Raw genomic sequence first — 14,140 nt, forward strand, 5'->3', positions numbered from 1 at the left:
CACCCTATCAGGCTCATTTTCAATGCATACTTTGTATGAACCTCTTTACATTTACTTAGGGCATCTGAGCTCATTGCTTTCAGAATTTTCTGATTTGGGTTACTTTATACTTTGGAGTTTAGAACTTGGTTAGCTGACATACTTACTGCTGTTCTGTATAATTTTGGGATAGTGAGGAGAGAAAAAAAAACCCGCTTCTTGAACTTCTTTCAAATGAGACAAAACAATTAAAAAAACAGCTTCAAACTAAATAATCAGGGAAAAGTCATTTGAAATACTACTATCAGTGTATGAAAATGAGCAGATTTAAAAGGCAAATGTTAAGATAATGAGTTGAGAAATCGAGAAAAAAAAAAGAAAAAGGAATTGTGGGGGCTAATTCTTGTGTTGTGGCACAACTCTCCATGTTACTAAATTGTCTGAAAGAAATTTTTGGAAAAGAGAGGTGACAATATTATAAGTTATGGAAATGTATTAATAATTAGAGGCAATACCTAATTAAGTGCTAAATTTTGTGATATTGACTTTTAGTGAAGTGCAGAGAAAAGATGAATTATCAAAATGCACCTCATGGAAAAGTTGCAAATAGAGCTGGTCTTTGACGGATGGGTTCTAGCAGTAGTAACTGAGTGGTGGAGCTTATCACGTGCTGTGAAATCCTTTTGTCCATCCTGGGAAGTGTTAGAGGGAAGGATATATTTTAGAAAATGAAAATAGGGCGCCTGGGTGGCTCAGTGGGTTAAGCCGCTGCCTTCGGCTCAGGTCATGATCTCAGGGTCCTGGGATCGAGTCCCGCATCGGGTTCTCTGCTCCGCGGGGAGCCTGCTTCCTCCTCTCTCTCTCTCTGCCTGCCTCTCTGCCTACTTGTGATCTCTCTGTGTCAAATGAATAAATAAAATCTTTAAAAAAAAATGAAAATAGAAATGAAAATCTGTATAAGGATAGAAGGCAGTATGAGACTACATTTTGGAAGAAAGTTTGGCAATAACATAACTTGTTGGAATAAGAATACTTTAACAGGAAAACTTGCTGTCAATAATGCAATTTAGGAAGCTGTAACATTGGAAGAGTAAAATGAATCAATAAAAACCTGCACAGGGATTTATTCAACAAGTATTTATTAAGAGTCTACCATTTAATATTTATAAATTCCCTGCCCCATGATTCATATAATGTAGGCAGGATAGAGATAATAGGCAAATATGTATATGTAAGTGTGTATGTATAGCCAGGTATAAATAAATGCATATGAGGGAAAACAGTGAAAGCTAAAGTGATAGGGATTTATGAGGACTCAGTTTTAGAGCAGTACTTAGGAAGGTCCTCTTGCTTGAAATGACTTAAGCGTTAGAGTGGAGACTTGAGTGAAGCACAGCAACCAAAACCAATATAAGGATATGGGAGAGAATTCAGGTAGAGGGTGCAAGTGAAAACCTCCAAGATGGGAGGTGGCTGGAGTTTTGGAGAAGATGAAATGGAGGAAGAAAAAACTGAGGAAGTATTTTTTTTTTCTTTCTTTCTTTCTTTCTTTTTTTTTTTAAATTTTTTATTTTTTATTTTTTATAAACATATATTTTTATCCCCAGGGGTACAGGTCTGTGAATCACCAGGTTTACACATTGAGGAAGTATTTTTAAATAAAAATCTATGGAACAGAAGCCTCAACTTAAGTTCAATTATGAGGTAGTATAATTGAATTTAGGGATGCATAGTTTAGAATTAAGTTCTTCTGTATTGTTAAAATCGAAATAATGTCAGCGAGGTCAGTAAGTTAAGAGGTATGATTTTTACCTCTTCTTGACTTTGGAAGTGGTAACAACAGGATCAGTTACTGTTTACTAATTTTTGAACCACTTTACTTTCAAGGTTTTGCCTATTTTAACATTATTTTCCATATAACAATGGTAACAGTCATCATTCAAGCTTTCTTACTACCAAAATCTAAAAAAAGTTGGCATCTGTATGGATATGGCATAGTTCTTAATACCATCATTCCTATTGATACCAGCAAAAAACATGGAAAGTATTGCCCCCTGGAGTTATGTGGCAGCCTGTTTTTTCCCTAGTACAAATTAAAATGTAAAATATGAATCACTGTCCCTACTATTTCTTAACCAGTAAATGCAAAGTGTTTTTTTTTTTTTTTTTTTTTGAGAGAAAGAGAGAGCTGTGCAAGTGGGGGGAGGGGCAAAGGGAGAGAGACAGAATATTAAGCAGGCAACATGCTCAGCACAGAGTCTAATGGGGGGCTCCATCCCTTGACTCTGAGGTCATGACCTGAGCCCAATCAAGAGTTGGAGGATTGGAGTCCCTGTGTGACTCTGAGTTACGTATCTGCCTTTGGCTCAGGTCGCGATCCCAGGGTCCTGGGATTGAGCCACATAGGGCTCCGTGCTTAGCAAAGAAACTATTTCTCCCTTTCCATCTGACCCTCCCTCTACTCATGCTCTCTCTCTGTCAAATAAATATATAAAATCTTTATTAAAAAAAAAGTTGGATGCTTAACGGACTAAGTCACTCAGGTGCCACACAACATTTTGAACAGGTTTTAATCTTTGCAGTGTCAATTTTCGTTTTTACCTTGAGTGCATATTCCAGAGGAGACTAGGGCATGCCCTTCTTTCTTATTCAGAATTAATTAGGTCCTCTCTTTCTCCTATTCAATTAATTCTTTCATATCATAATTTATCCATTTCTCATGAGAACACACAGTGTGGGGGCGTCACCAAAATGAGCTCTGCATGTCTATTTCTGCTTTTGTACAGCATTTCATTTCTTTTCTAGTCTTTTCATCCCTATACTGATTATCACCATGATTGACAATGTATTTGCTACCTATTCAAATATGAACTACTCTTTACATATGTTCATCTAAAGTGAATCAAGCTATTTGCATTTTTAATTAAAATATGTTCTTTCTTCATCATATGAGATAGAAATATTACTGCATAAGATCTTTGTGATATTTGTGAAGAAAGTATATACCACATGCAATGGATGAATATTATTTTCTACTTTTTATTCTCCAAATATGTATTTGAAAATTATGATTTAAACAAGGACAAGAGCTTATGACTATTTCATTCTGCTTTGTTTCAGAGACAAGATCCTGCTTCCTGGAATGCAACTTTTTCTGAAATGTCAAGGAATATTCTAAATATTAGATACACTTTATTGCCTTACTTCTATACACAGATGCATGAAATTCATGCTCATGGGGGCACTGTTATTCGACCCCTTTTGCATGAGTAAGCACAAATTCTTCTTTATTTATTTATTTTTTTTGCCAAAAGGGGACAAATTTCATTTAATTTACTCAGTAATCTCATAAAGTGTAGAATATTTGAAATTGGAAGTGTTTTCATTGCTATCTTAATTTAAAATTTGGGTTAATAAACATTTACATAAATAAGTATTAATAAACAGGGTGGTATTAAAATAAAACATTAATCAGTTATTGAAAAGTAATAATTTTTTATAATTACTATAGTCCTAGTGTTTAGATTTACATACCTTTTTATATTGAATATTTTAAAAATGAAGGCAAGTAATATTATCTCTACACAATGATTTGATTAATTGAAGTTAGTAACAGTTAAGTAAATCTACCATATACATGTATGCCTAACTGAAGAAAACTGTCTCACCTTTTCTTGGAGATGTGTTATAGAGCACCCTAGAACAGTTCTAGTATTTTGCTTAGAAAATTGTTTTGGATTCACTCCTTAAAGCTTAAACTGATATATGATCAAATCTTAAAATTCTATTCTACTAGCATAGTTGTAAAAATTGTAGCTTGTCTTATTTTTAAGGCAAATACCAGCTAACTCTTATTGTTTATGTCACACACACACACACACACACACACACACACACACTATATTACCAGAGTAATTGAGTGAGGTGATTTGTTAGATGGTACAATTAATAAATCAGTAAAAATGCACAGCATATATTTGCTAAATTAAATAATAGTATGCAAGGCAAAATGACAAACGTAATAGGTTGATCAATATGCCATCTGTTCTGATGACAGGATCTTAAACAATAACAGGTTTTCCTAAATTTATATTATCCACCAGTTACTTTGTTAATTTATCTACCATAATCCATTCTTTATTTTTGGTAAATTTCTATTAATATCTGCCTCTATTATTTCCACAGTTTGTCTTCTCCCTATTAACTTCCCAGAAGAGTCAGAGTATAAGCTCTAAACTGAATCCCCAATCAGAAACATTATTATTAACTTTGCAGACTCTTGTTCTACTGAGTACATCTTGGCCCTTTATCCCACGAAAAGTCCAGGAAGCAGTAAATTCAGCAGTCCACCTTGGCATGAATCTGTTTGTAGAAGAGTGAAACAACAGCAAAAAAACAAATTGAAATGTGCAGTTCTGTTTCAGTTAGAGAAAAAAATTTGGACATTTAATAGTGACTATTCTGGAACTATGAAGAACAGATTTTGGTTTTTCCAAACATTTGTACCTGAAATTCAGAAATACATTAAATGCACTATTCAGTGAGCTCTAATTTACGTAAGAGAAGCAAAATCCTTTTTATTCTTTTGCTCATTTCTCTTTCTTTCTTTCTTTTTTTTATTATTATGAACTCTGGGAAACAAAATTTTTTTAAATTACTGAATCAAGAATTTTATTTATTTATTTATTTATTTATTTATTTATTTATTTATTTAATTCATTTGGCAGAGAGAGATAGCAAGAGAGAGAGAGGGAGAGAGCACAAGCAGGAGAAGTGGCAGGCAGAGGGAGAAGCAGGCTTCCTGCCAAACAGGGAGGCTGGTAAGAGCTCCATCCCAGGACCCTGGGATCCTGACCTGTGCTGAAGGCAGACACTTAACGGACTTGAGCCACACAGGCACGAAATCAAGATTTCGTATAGCACACTTTCCTCACAATTCTCTTCCAGAGTATTTGTTACTTTTGTTTCCTAGTTTGTTGAACTTCTACAAGGTAAAGTTAATATTTGTACCTCTGTGAATTCTCTTCAAATATTTCTCATTCAGTTGGCCTTACAGAAATTCTCTGTGTTTTGTCAGGAAGTTTGGTTATAGTCTACATTAACTTGTAAAATATTGCACTACTTATTTAACATTAAATCCCAAATGATAGAATTGTTTTTGATTTGTTTATAGTTTGGTTTTCACTTCAGTCCACAAAAGTCTATACAGCAAAATGTGATTTGAATAATTATTTTATGATATTCAGGAGAAATGAAGTTCTTTGACTTAATTATTTGTAAATATTCTGTCAAGGTTCTTTAATGACAAGATAACATGGGATATATTCAAGCAGTTCTTGTGGGGGCCAGCATTTCTGGTTACTGCTGTGTTGGAACCTGTAAGTCCTATCATATATTTTTGTTCACAAAATATTATTTTCCTTGACCTATATGTTTTTAATGACTGTATCTTTAAATTCCAGAGTGTTGAGTCTGTAATAGGCTATGTTCCTGATGCTCGGTGGTTTGATTATCATACGGTAAGTGGTTAGGGAATTCTGGGGAATTGACTAAAAACATATGAGAAACTGTTTTATACTAGCTTTTTCATTGGTGACATATTTGGTTTACTTTACACTTAAAAAGGTAAGATATTTCTTGCTAATTATAGCTGTATCAAATTAATACACAGTGAAAGAGTTAATTTATTCTGCTGTAGCTTATTATGGAGTCATTGATTTATTTTACTGAATAAACATAACATTGTACACAAGAAGGTCATTGTCCTGTATCAATATGCAAAATTACCATTAAAGGTTATATAGTCCTTCCAAGAATAATGTATATGACAAGCCAGGAATAACTTTTGTGACCTTTGAAAACCTACGAATTTTCTGCATGAGAGTATCACAAAAACAAATGGTGGTAAATTACTTTCAAAGCTATTAATAACTAAGAACTAAGTATATACTTTAAGTAACAGGATTTCTCAAATACGTGTTTGAGTTTTTATTAATTTTTGTATGTATATCAATTGATGTACTTACATCAGTATTTTTGTTTGATATATCAAACACCAATATTGCTGATGATTCCATTTCTTGCCACTTATGTTATTCCTTCCAACCTCGTCATTTCCAGGGCCAAGATATTGAAGTCAGAGGGCAGTTTCATGAATTTTATACTCCTTTAGATACAATAAACCTACATGTCCGTGGTGGTCACATCCTACCATGTCAGGAGCCTGATAAAAACACATTTCACAGGTAAGTGAAGTATTTACAAGAGCTCAGATTAAATTCTGAGATATGTCCTGCTAGAATTGTCAAGAACTGGGAAGGGTCTGAGATTTTACCTTATTTCCAACTGAACAAGTTACTCTGCCACAGTGTCATGGATGTTGGGTAAGAGACAAACATCTTTCTTATTCATGGCAAAGCAAGAGACTTGAATTTCATGTTTGCTTGGGGTTTCCTTGTCCCTGAAGTCCCATGGAGATGACCTAGGCCTAGACAGAAACTGCACATGTAGGAGGTTATGTCACAGCTACGGAACTCCAGGCTTAGGCACTCAACCCTTCATAATGGGCTGTAAGCAAACCTCTTCATTGTTTGCTTTTAAGGGGATTTATTATACTGGTCAGTAAATTTTTTAAAAAATTAATTTAAAAACAAACAATTCCCTATCTTCCAATACTGTTTGCTTTAAAAGCATCCATTAAAATATAATTTAGGGGCACCAGGGTGGCTCAGTCAGTTGGGTATCCAACTCTTTATTTCTCCTGGGGTCATGATCTCAGGGTCATGGGATCAAGCCCCACACAGGGCTCTGTGCTTATCAGAGAGTCTGCTTGAGATTCTCTTTCTCCCTCTCCCTTTGTACATCCCTACCCGTATGCAAGATATGCAGATATTTGAGACTCACGAAAAATTGTCCTCCAACATGATATTCCTTCTAATAGTAAGAAAGTTTCCTAGATCAATATACCAACTAAAACTTCTTGTCTTCTGTATTGACAATTGAATCTCTTGTATTTTGAGTGGCTGCCTTATCTAAGTACTCATTTTTGATTTCTGACATGTGGAAAGAAATATTACTTACTTCATTGAAACATGATTTCTTAAATGAACTTTCTATAAACTTTAAGCAAATATTGTTCAGAGGACTTCCTTTTCCTTCCACTTTTTCTAACTCCCTCTGTCAGTCCTGTGAAGTATTTCCAAACTCACTCTAGTTTATGAAAATGTAGATATCCATTGACAATATCACTGCTTCTTCAAACTACAAGTACACTGCTGCCCACAGAAGAACCAGCCCTGTTTTTTAGCAGCCTCATCCCATATAAAGATGAAAGATAATTCTTATTAATTCATATTTTCTAGACATTATCATTCATAACTGATGATCTGGCTAAGACCTTCTCTTGTTTGACCTAGGACCCCAACCTGGTATTCTCTCCCTCTCACTCAGCATTATATCCAATCTACCAAGGATCATGGCTCTACTCTGGCTTATGTGACTGATGTAAAAGTGAATCCTCTGACCAGAGTGTCTATTTCCATTGCCTAAATTCCTGCTTACACATTCAGATTTGGAAACTCAGTCTTGATTCTTCTCTTCTCGTGCTGTATCCACTCATTTGGTGATCTACATGCTGACAGCCCTATTTGACATGCATGGACTTTTTCTATCTCCTAGAATAATCCAGATCCATTTCTTTCAATACTCTACCCTGATATTAATTTAAAAGCAGAAAAACAATTATATCTGAGAAATGAGGGCTTCACAGAAGAGAACATTTATAAATTGGACCTCAAGAATCCTTTTATTATAAAGGACAAGTAGAGAGGCCAGTGTGTGTGTGTGTGTGTGTGTGTGTGTGTGTTTAGAGGGGTACAGTAAATAGGTTATTAGGGCTAGGTATATAGGAAGGGTAGAATGTAAACTGTGAAACACTTTTTAATCTTAAATTTTAAGTATGTTGGAAAATTGTGGGTTAAACCAGTTTTTAAATGTTGTTAATATATATTTATATCTTACACCTGTAACTATGAACTTGAAATATATACATTACATGTAAATACATAAAGGTATTCATACTGAGATATAATAATGTCTTTATTAAGTTGCTGTAGAGATTTGAACTCTAATGTTATGGATATTTTAGGGCAGTTCATGGCAGTACAACTTTCAACATTTGTGATAGGAAAAGACAATTATATCTAAGTATAATTTGTCTGATAAATCCTTCCTTAAAAATATGAGTCTGTCAAACCAAATCATTTGTACAGTCAGCAAGGAAGCACATCTTAGTTCACAGATGGATCTGTGTAGGCACCAGCTTGGGAGGTTTTGTCCATTTCAAGGATAGAAATTATAACTTTCGGGGCGCCTGGGTGGCTCAGTGGGTTAAAGCCTCTGCCTTCGGCTCAGGTCATGATCTTAGGGTTCGGGGATTGAGCCCCACATCAGGCTCTCTGCTCAGCAGGGAGCCTGCTTCTTTCTCTCTCTCTGCCTGCCTCTCTGTCTACTTGTGATCTCTGTCAAATGATAAATTAAAAAAAAAAAAATTATAACTTTCATGCTACTCTTCACATTCTTATTAATAATTTCCAATGATAACTCAGTGATTCATGTATGGAAATGCAAGAAAGGTTTAAATTATAACAGATAAAACACTATTATATATGCTATAATAGCATATATAATAACATATATAATAGTGCATATTAATATAATAAATGTTAATTAATATAATATAATTATATTAAATTAGTATTAAATATTAATATATAAATATTCATGTTTAATGGTCAGTGTCCAGATTAGCAGAGAGAATACTAAATAAATATATCAATTAACTTAATATGGTTTAAACCATTATAAATGAAGCCCCTTTTGATCTGTTAAGTAGGTGATCTTTTGAGATCAAAAGGCAAGCATATTTTCTGTTAAATATGAAGGATTTTATGGTTTATGTCATTCCCAGTAACTCATTATTAAGGGAAGACCTTTCATTTTCTCTGTTGAAAACAGTTTGTATTCTCATTGTTAATATTCTTACTTGTTTTCCTTTGGTTGTTCATATGGCTGCTATATCATAACTGAAGTCTGGTATTCTATAAACATAGGTAAAATTATATATATTTTTTTTCAGTCGACAAAATTACATGAAGCTCATTGTTGCTGCAGATAATAATCAGACGGCACAGGGATCTCTGTTTTGGGATGATGGAGAGAGTATCGGTGAGTGTTCCATTTAATAGATAAATGTAATTGATGGCATACATATTATCTCACATTGCTTTTATGTTATCTATTTTGTACCTTGGAAGCTGAATGAAAGGCTAATAAAATTATCCAAAGCTAAAGTAGCTTAATAATTAGCTAAATCAACTTTAAAACGTAATGTTCTAAGCATCAAAGACTTTCCTCTTACCCTAAATGTAGTTAATCCTATGGGAAATGTCTGAATAACTAAGAAACATGTATGGACAGAGAATGTATATTGATCATTTGTTACTCCCAGAAAGTAGCTCATGCCATTCACATGAGAGACATTCAGTACGTGTGAGGTCACCTGAACTGAAACGCCACATTCCATGTGCACATGGCAATGCATAAAGGATGCCTCTAAAACATGAGATAGCCTAGAAACAAAACTTGACTTTGATCTCTGTACTTCATGCCTATTTGTTTTTTTAATTCAATATTATTTACATGAAAAGTTTAAGGATTTAAAATTAGATCTATGTTTACTCTATAGTCATAGAGTAATATGAGTTATAAAGTCATTTCTTTAGACCAGACAGAACTGCTAGGCTCCCAGCCCTGTGTGCTTTTCTGATCATTGTCACAGAATCCCTTAGGGTAGTTTATTAGGGTAGTTTATTGAAGATGCAAATCCTAAGGACCAGTTAATTTCCATTAATTTGGGGAGAAGCCCAGGTATCACCTTCAGGTGATTAGTGTGCTGTTAAGTAAACACTAGTTGTGGATTAGGGTTGTTGACTGCCATTAACAGTGTCACTCTACTAGATGTGAGTTCTGAACATTCTCTTCAAACAAACATCAGTCCTAAAAACTAACATCCATGTGGAGCTGATGTTCTCACAGGGTGGTTCAGTGCAATGAAAATAAGCTATCTGCAGAAGAGAGATCTTTCATTACTAGCCAAGACATGTATTTTTCAACTTTTTAGGTATATCATAGTTAATATTTTGCAACCCTAATAAACGGGAATCAATTTATTAGTAAATAAAGTATATTGGAAGGTTGATACAAGAATCATATGAATCAATCAAAGCAAGACTCTTAAAAACAAAACAAAAAAATTTTTTCCTACTATCTTTTGATTTAAGGTGAAGAATCAACTGCTATCAATTAAAACCCTATGTTTTTAATTTTTAATTTTTTTTATTTTTTATAAACATATAGTATATTTTTATCCCCAGGGGTACAGGTCTGTGAATGGCCAGGTTTACACACTTCACAGCACTCACCAAAGCACATACCCTCCCCAATGTCCATAACACCATCCCCCTTCTCCCAACCCCCCTCCCCCCAGCAACCCTCTGTTTTGTGAGATTGAGAGTCACTTATGAAAACCCTATGTTTTTAGAGTCCTGACCTTTGTTAACATGTCAACTGGGGTTCTACAAAATTTGCAGTCTTTCTCACCTGCTCCCAGCAGGCTGCACTTTAAATTTGCCTACAGTTTTCCAGGGTTGTAAAGTTGAGTTATACATTTGCATTCTTGTCTTAGAACCTTTGAATTTATGTACCTATCCAATAAATTAGTTCATTTGAACAGCAAGGGAGACAATGCTTCTCTTAGAAATTTTACTCCTGGTCTTCCTATCAAACTAAGATACAGATGAAAGAACTTGGTATGACCTTTGTCCTATTAAAGTTTCATAGCAGATTTTATTTTTTAATCATTGGTAAGAAAAAACACACTTCAAATATTTATTTATTATCTCTCTATGTAAGCATATAAAATTATTCTGGCCAATTATATTTGTTTTTTTTTTTTAATTGTATCTGACAAACTCAGTATATTTGTTGTAATTCCGTATGAAGATTTCAGATAATTCCTTGAAATTTCTTGAATAAACAGCAACAACAATATATAACATATGTTTCAGCAGGTCAGACTCTCCAAAGAAGTGTTCTCTCTCAGCAAGCCTATCAATCTAGTTAATAGGCACAGAACTATTTCCTTCTCTAAGTATATTCACATTTTATAAAATACTATTTGCTGACATATTTTTTTTTTCTCAAAGAAAATCAAAAATAAAATACAGCAGTTCCCCCTTATCCATGGTTTTGGTTTCTGCATTTTCAGTTACCCATGGAAAACCCTGGTCTAGAAACAGACGATCCTCCCTCTTACAGTGTGAGGAGATCAGCAGTGGTTTTAATGCTGCATCTCCATGTCCAAGTCATTCATCTCACTTCATCTCCTCACCTAGGCATTTTATTATCTCCCATCATCACAACAAGAATAAGCATAGTACAGTAAGCTATCTTGAGAGTGAGAAACCACATTCACATAACTTTTATTACAGTATATTGTTATAGTACTTCTATTTTATTATTAGTTACTGTTAATCTCTTTCTGTGACTAATTTATAAATTAAACTGTATCAGAGGTAAGTATTACAGGAAAAATCTTAGTATATACAGGGCTTGGGGATCTTAGAGTGTATACCCCCACATAAAGGGAGACTATTGTAAAATTATCTCAAAATTTGTGTATATTAAGTAAAGATTGTAGATTAGGCAAAATTAGTTACAGATTAAGCAGTTTTAAAAATAATCATTTAACAAAATTCTGGCATGTATAAGTTTGAAAAGGAAAGTAAAATTTGTTACTTTTTCAATGTTATTTTAACACTTGTTTCAGTCATGCATTTAATTTACTTTTGCCTTTCTGCCTTACCTATGCTTGTTTTGTTTTACATATAAACACAGTCTTAGAATTCAGGTAAATTTGGACTTTATTCCAGATTTTGTTAATAATTAGTTGACTCACTTTCAGCCATTTACTTAACTTCTCTGGAGCTCACATTCCTCTTCAACCATGAGAACAATAAAAAGGACATACCTCTTGGAGCAGTGTGATAAAGTACTTAAAAGTTGACAAATAGTAAGCACTTAAATTTTAGCTATCAAATTATTTTAAAAATTGATTTTAAATATGGTAAAATTATAATTAGGTAAAGAAATGAATATAAACCCCATGTTTTATCAGTTTGATTTCAATAGATCTCTCATAATCCCCAGCAATTGAATATTTTTTGTCAAATGACACTAGAGTAAGTTTCCATCATGTTCATTTTGCTTTATAAATATTATTATATTGTCAGTCATTGAAATGGCTGGTAAGTGACCACCAATATCACCACCCAATTCTGTTTATTAGTATACTTTTTTCACCCTGCCAGAGCCATGTTAAGGTGATTTTAGACCTTTCACTGTAGCATTATTCTCCAACAGATAAATACACACACACCAACCTGCCCTGTTCTTCTAGGATCCTCTCTGGGGACTCATCCTTCATATTAAAGTGCTCCTTGGACAGTTTTTGAACAAGATAAATAAACTTATAGAAAAATTAGATATGCATTGATGGTATTTGATACACTTTATACTAGGAAAGAGAACCAAACTATTCTAGTTTTTATTATTTTTCTTCTTTGGAAATATAAATATATAATCTTTTTGTCTCTCTACAGACACCTATGAAAAAGGCTTATATTTCTTGGCACAATTTAATTTAAATAAGGTATGTCAGTTAAATAATATTTGAAGTTTTGTTCCATATTTTATATTTCCATATTTTACATTTTTGTATAACATACCTCATTTGAAAAATATGAATAAAAATTTTCTATACTATGAAATACGTTTTGGTTAACAGATGTATGCTTTAAAAGATTTAATTGCTTTTGAAAGTGAGGGTTTACATTACTTCTTTGTCTTTGTCTTTATAGAATACCTTGACAAGCACTATACTGAAAAATGGTTACATAAACAAAAATGAAATGAGGCTTGGATTCATCAACATATGGGGGAAAGGAAAGACTGCTGTTAATGAGGTTATTCTTATATATAACGGAAATAGAGAAGTAGTTAAATTTAGTGAAGAACCAGACAAGGAGGTAAGTGATACAAGAAAAAAAAAAATAATGGAGTTTTTAAAACATCTATATGGATGTCTTCTATTTCCTAACCCTAATGAAACATAATTATGGGTCACCTATCACCTCTGTTGTTTATTTATTTTCCTTAAACTACCTAATCGATCTCCATATTATCATTCATAGTAACTTGTCATATGAATCAATCTAGTGGCACCTATGTTACAATTTTCCTGATGTAATCAAAGCAAGATTCAATTTACATTAAGCCTCTAAGTCACTGTTATCCTTATAAGGTAAAATGCCTCAAATTTTTTTTTAATATAAAATGTCTACATTTAAGTATTTAATACACCTTGGATAAAATATGTTTGGAAATCCTTGCAAAATTAATAGAATTGTCTATTGGCACTTGAATAATTTGACATACAGGTATACAAGGATATAATTCATACATTAAACAAGGTATTGGAATTTTTATGTTAAATTTCCATTGCTACCAATAATTAGTTCTTTTATTTTGAACAAATAATTTTAAGCCTTCCTTTTCTTTCAAATTCAATAAGAATATGCAAGTGAACAGTCTCTTCAGCTCCTTCCAATTCTAAATTCTGGAATCCATGTCCCAAAAAGGTGGATTTCAAAGAACATATATTCTATATATGTTCTACATATATATTCTAGTCAACAGCTAACTGTTAGAAATGATCCAAGTACAAGGCTCTGGCTCTACTACTAAAATTGTGTGTGTGTATTACCTGTTAGTGTTAGAGCTGGATAAAAATTACTAGCCGTTAATCAACAAGCACTTCCAACACCTAACTTAAAAACAGTCGGTTATTTGACTGACTTCAACTTAAAAAAATAATGGTTGTGTCTTGGGCCACAGTCTTGTGTCCTCACAGAATTTTACAAAGGTGAGGGGTAAACAGCACCTGGAAGATCATTCTATCCACTTGAAACTTAATACTGCTCTATTGTTGCTGGTGTTTTGTAGGCAAGTGTTATTTCCCCTTTAATGTAGAACTATGTTCTAA

The 14,140-nt window shown here is 33.4% G+C and overlaps 1 protein-coding gene across 1 annotated transcript in view; it reads left to right on the plus strand.

Moving 5' to 3' along the window:
* Positions 1-14,140, plus strand: part of SI (sucrase-isomaltase) — a 95,416-nt gene that overhangs the window by 78,723 nt on the left and 2,553 nt on the right. Inside the window, exons 40-46 of the mRNA XM_032361662.1 lie at positions 3,100-3,248; positions 5,273-5,357; positions 5,442-5,498; positions 6,100-6,224; positions 9,116-9,204; positions 12,699-12,748; positions 12,957-13,124. Coding sequence (XP_032217553.1) covers positions 3,100-3,248; positions 5,273-5,357; positions 5,442-5,498; positions 6,100-6,224; positions 9,116-9,204; positions 12,699-12,748; positions 12,957-13,124 — 723 coding nt within the window. The remainder of the gene's footprint in view (positions 1-3,099; positions 3,249-5,272; positions 5,358-5,441; positions 5,499-6,099; positions 6,225-9,115; positions 9,205-12,698; positions 12,749-12,956; positions 13,125-14,140) is intronic.

Source organism: Mustela erminea, chromosome 1 (assembly GCF_009829155.1).
Source record: "Mustela erminea isolate mMusErm1 chromosome 1, mMusErm1.Pri, whole genome shotgun sequence".
Taxonomy (NCBI): Eukaryota; Metazoa; Chordata; class Mammalia; order Carnivora; family Mustelidae; genus Mustela; species Mustela erminea.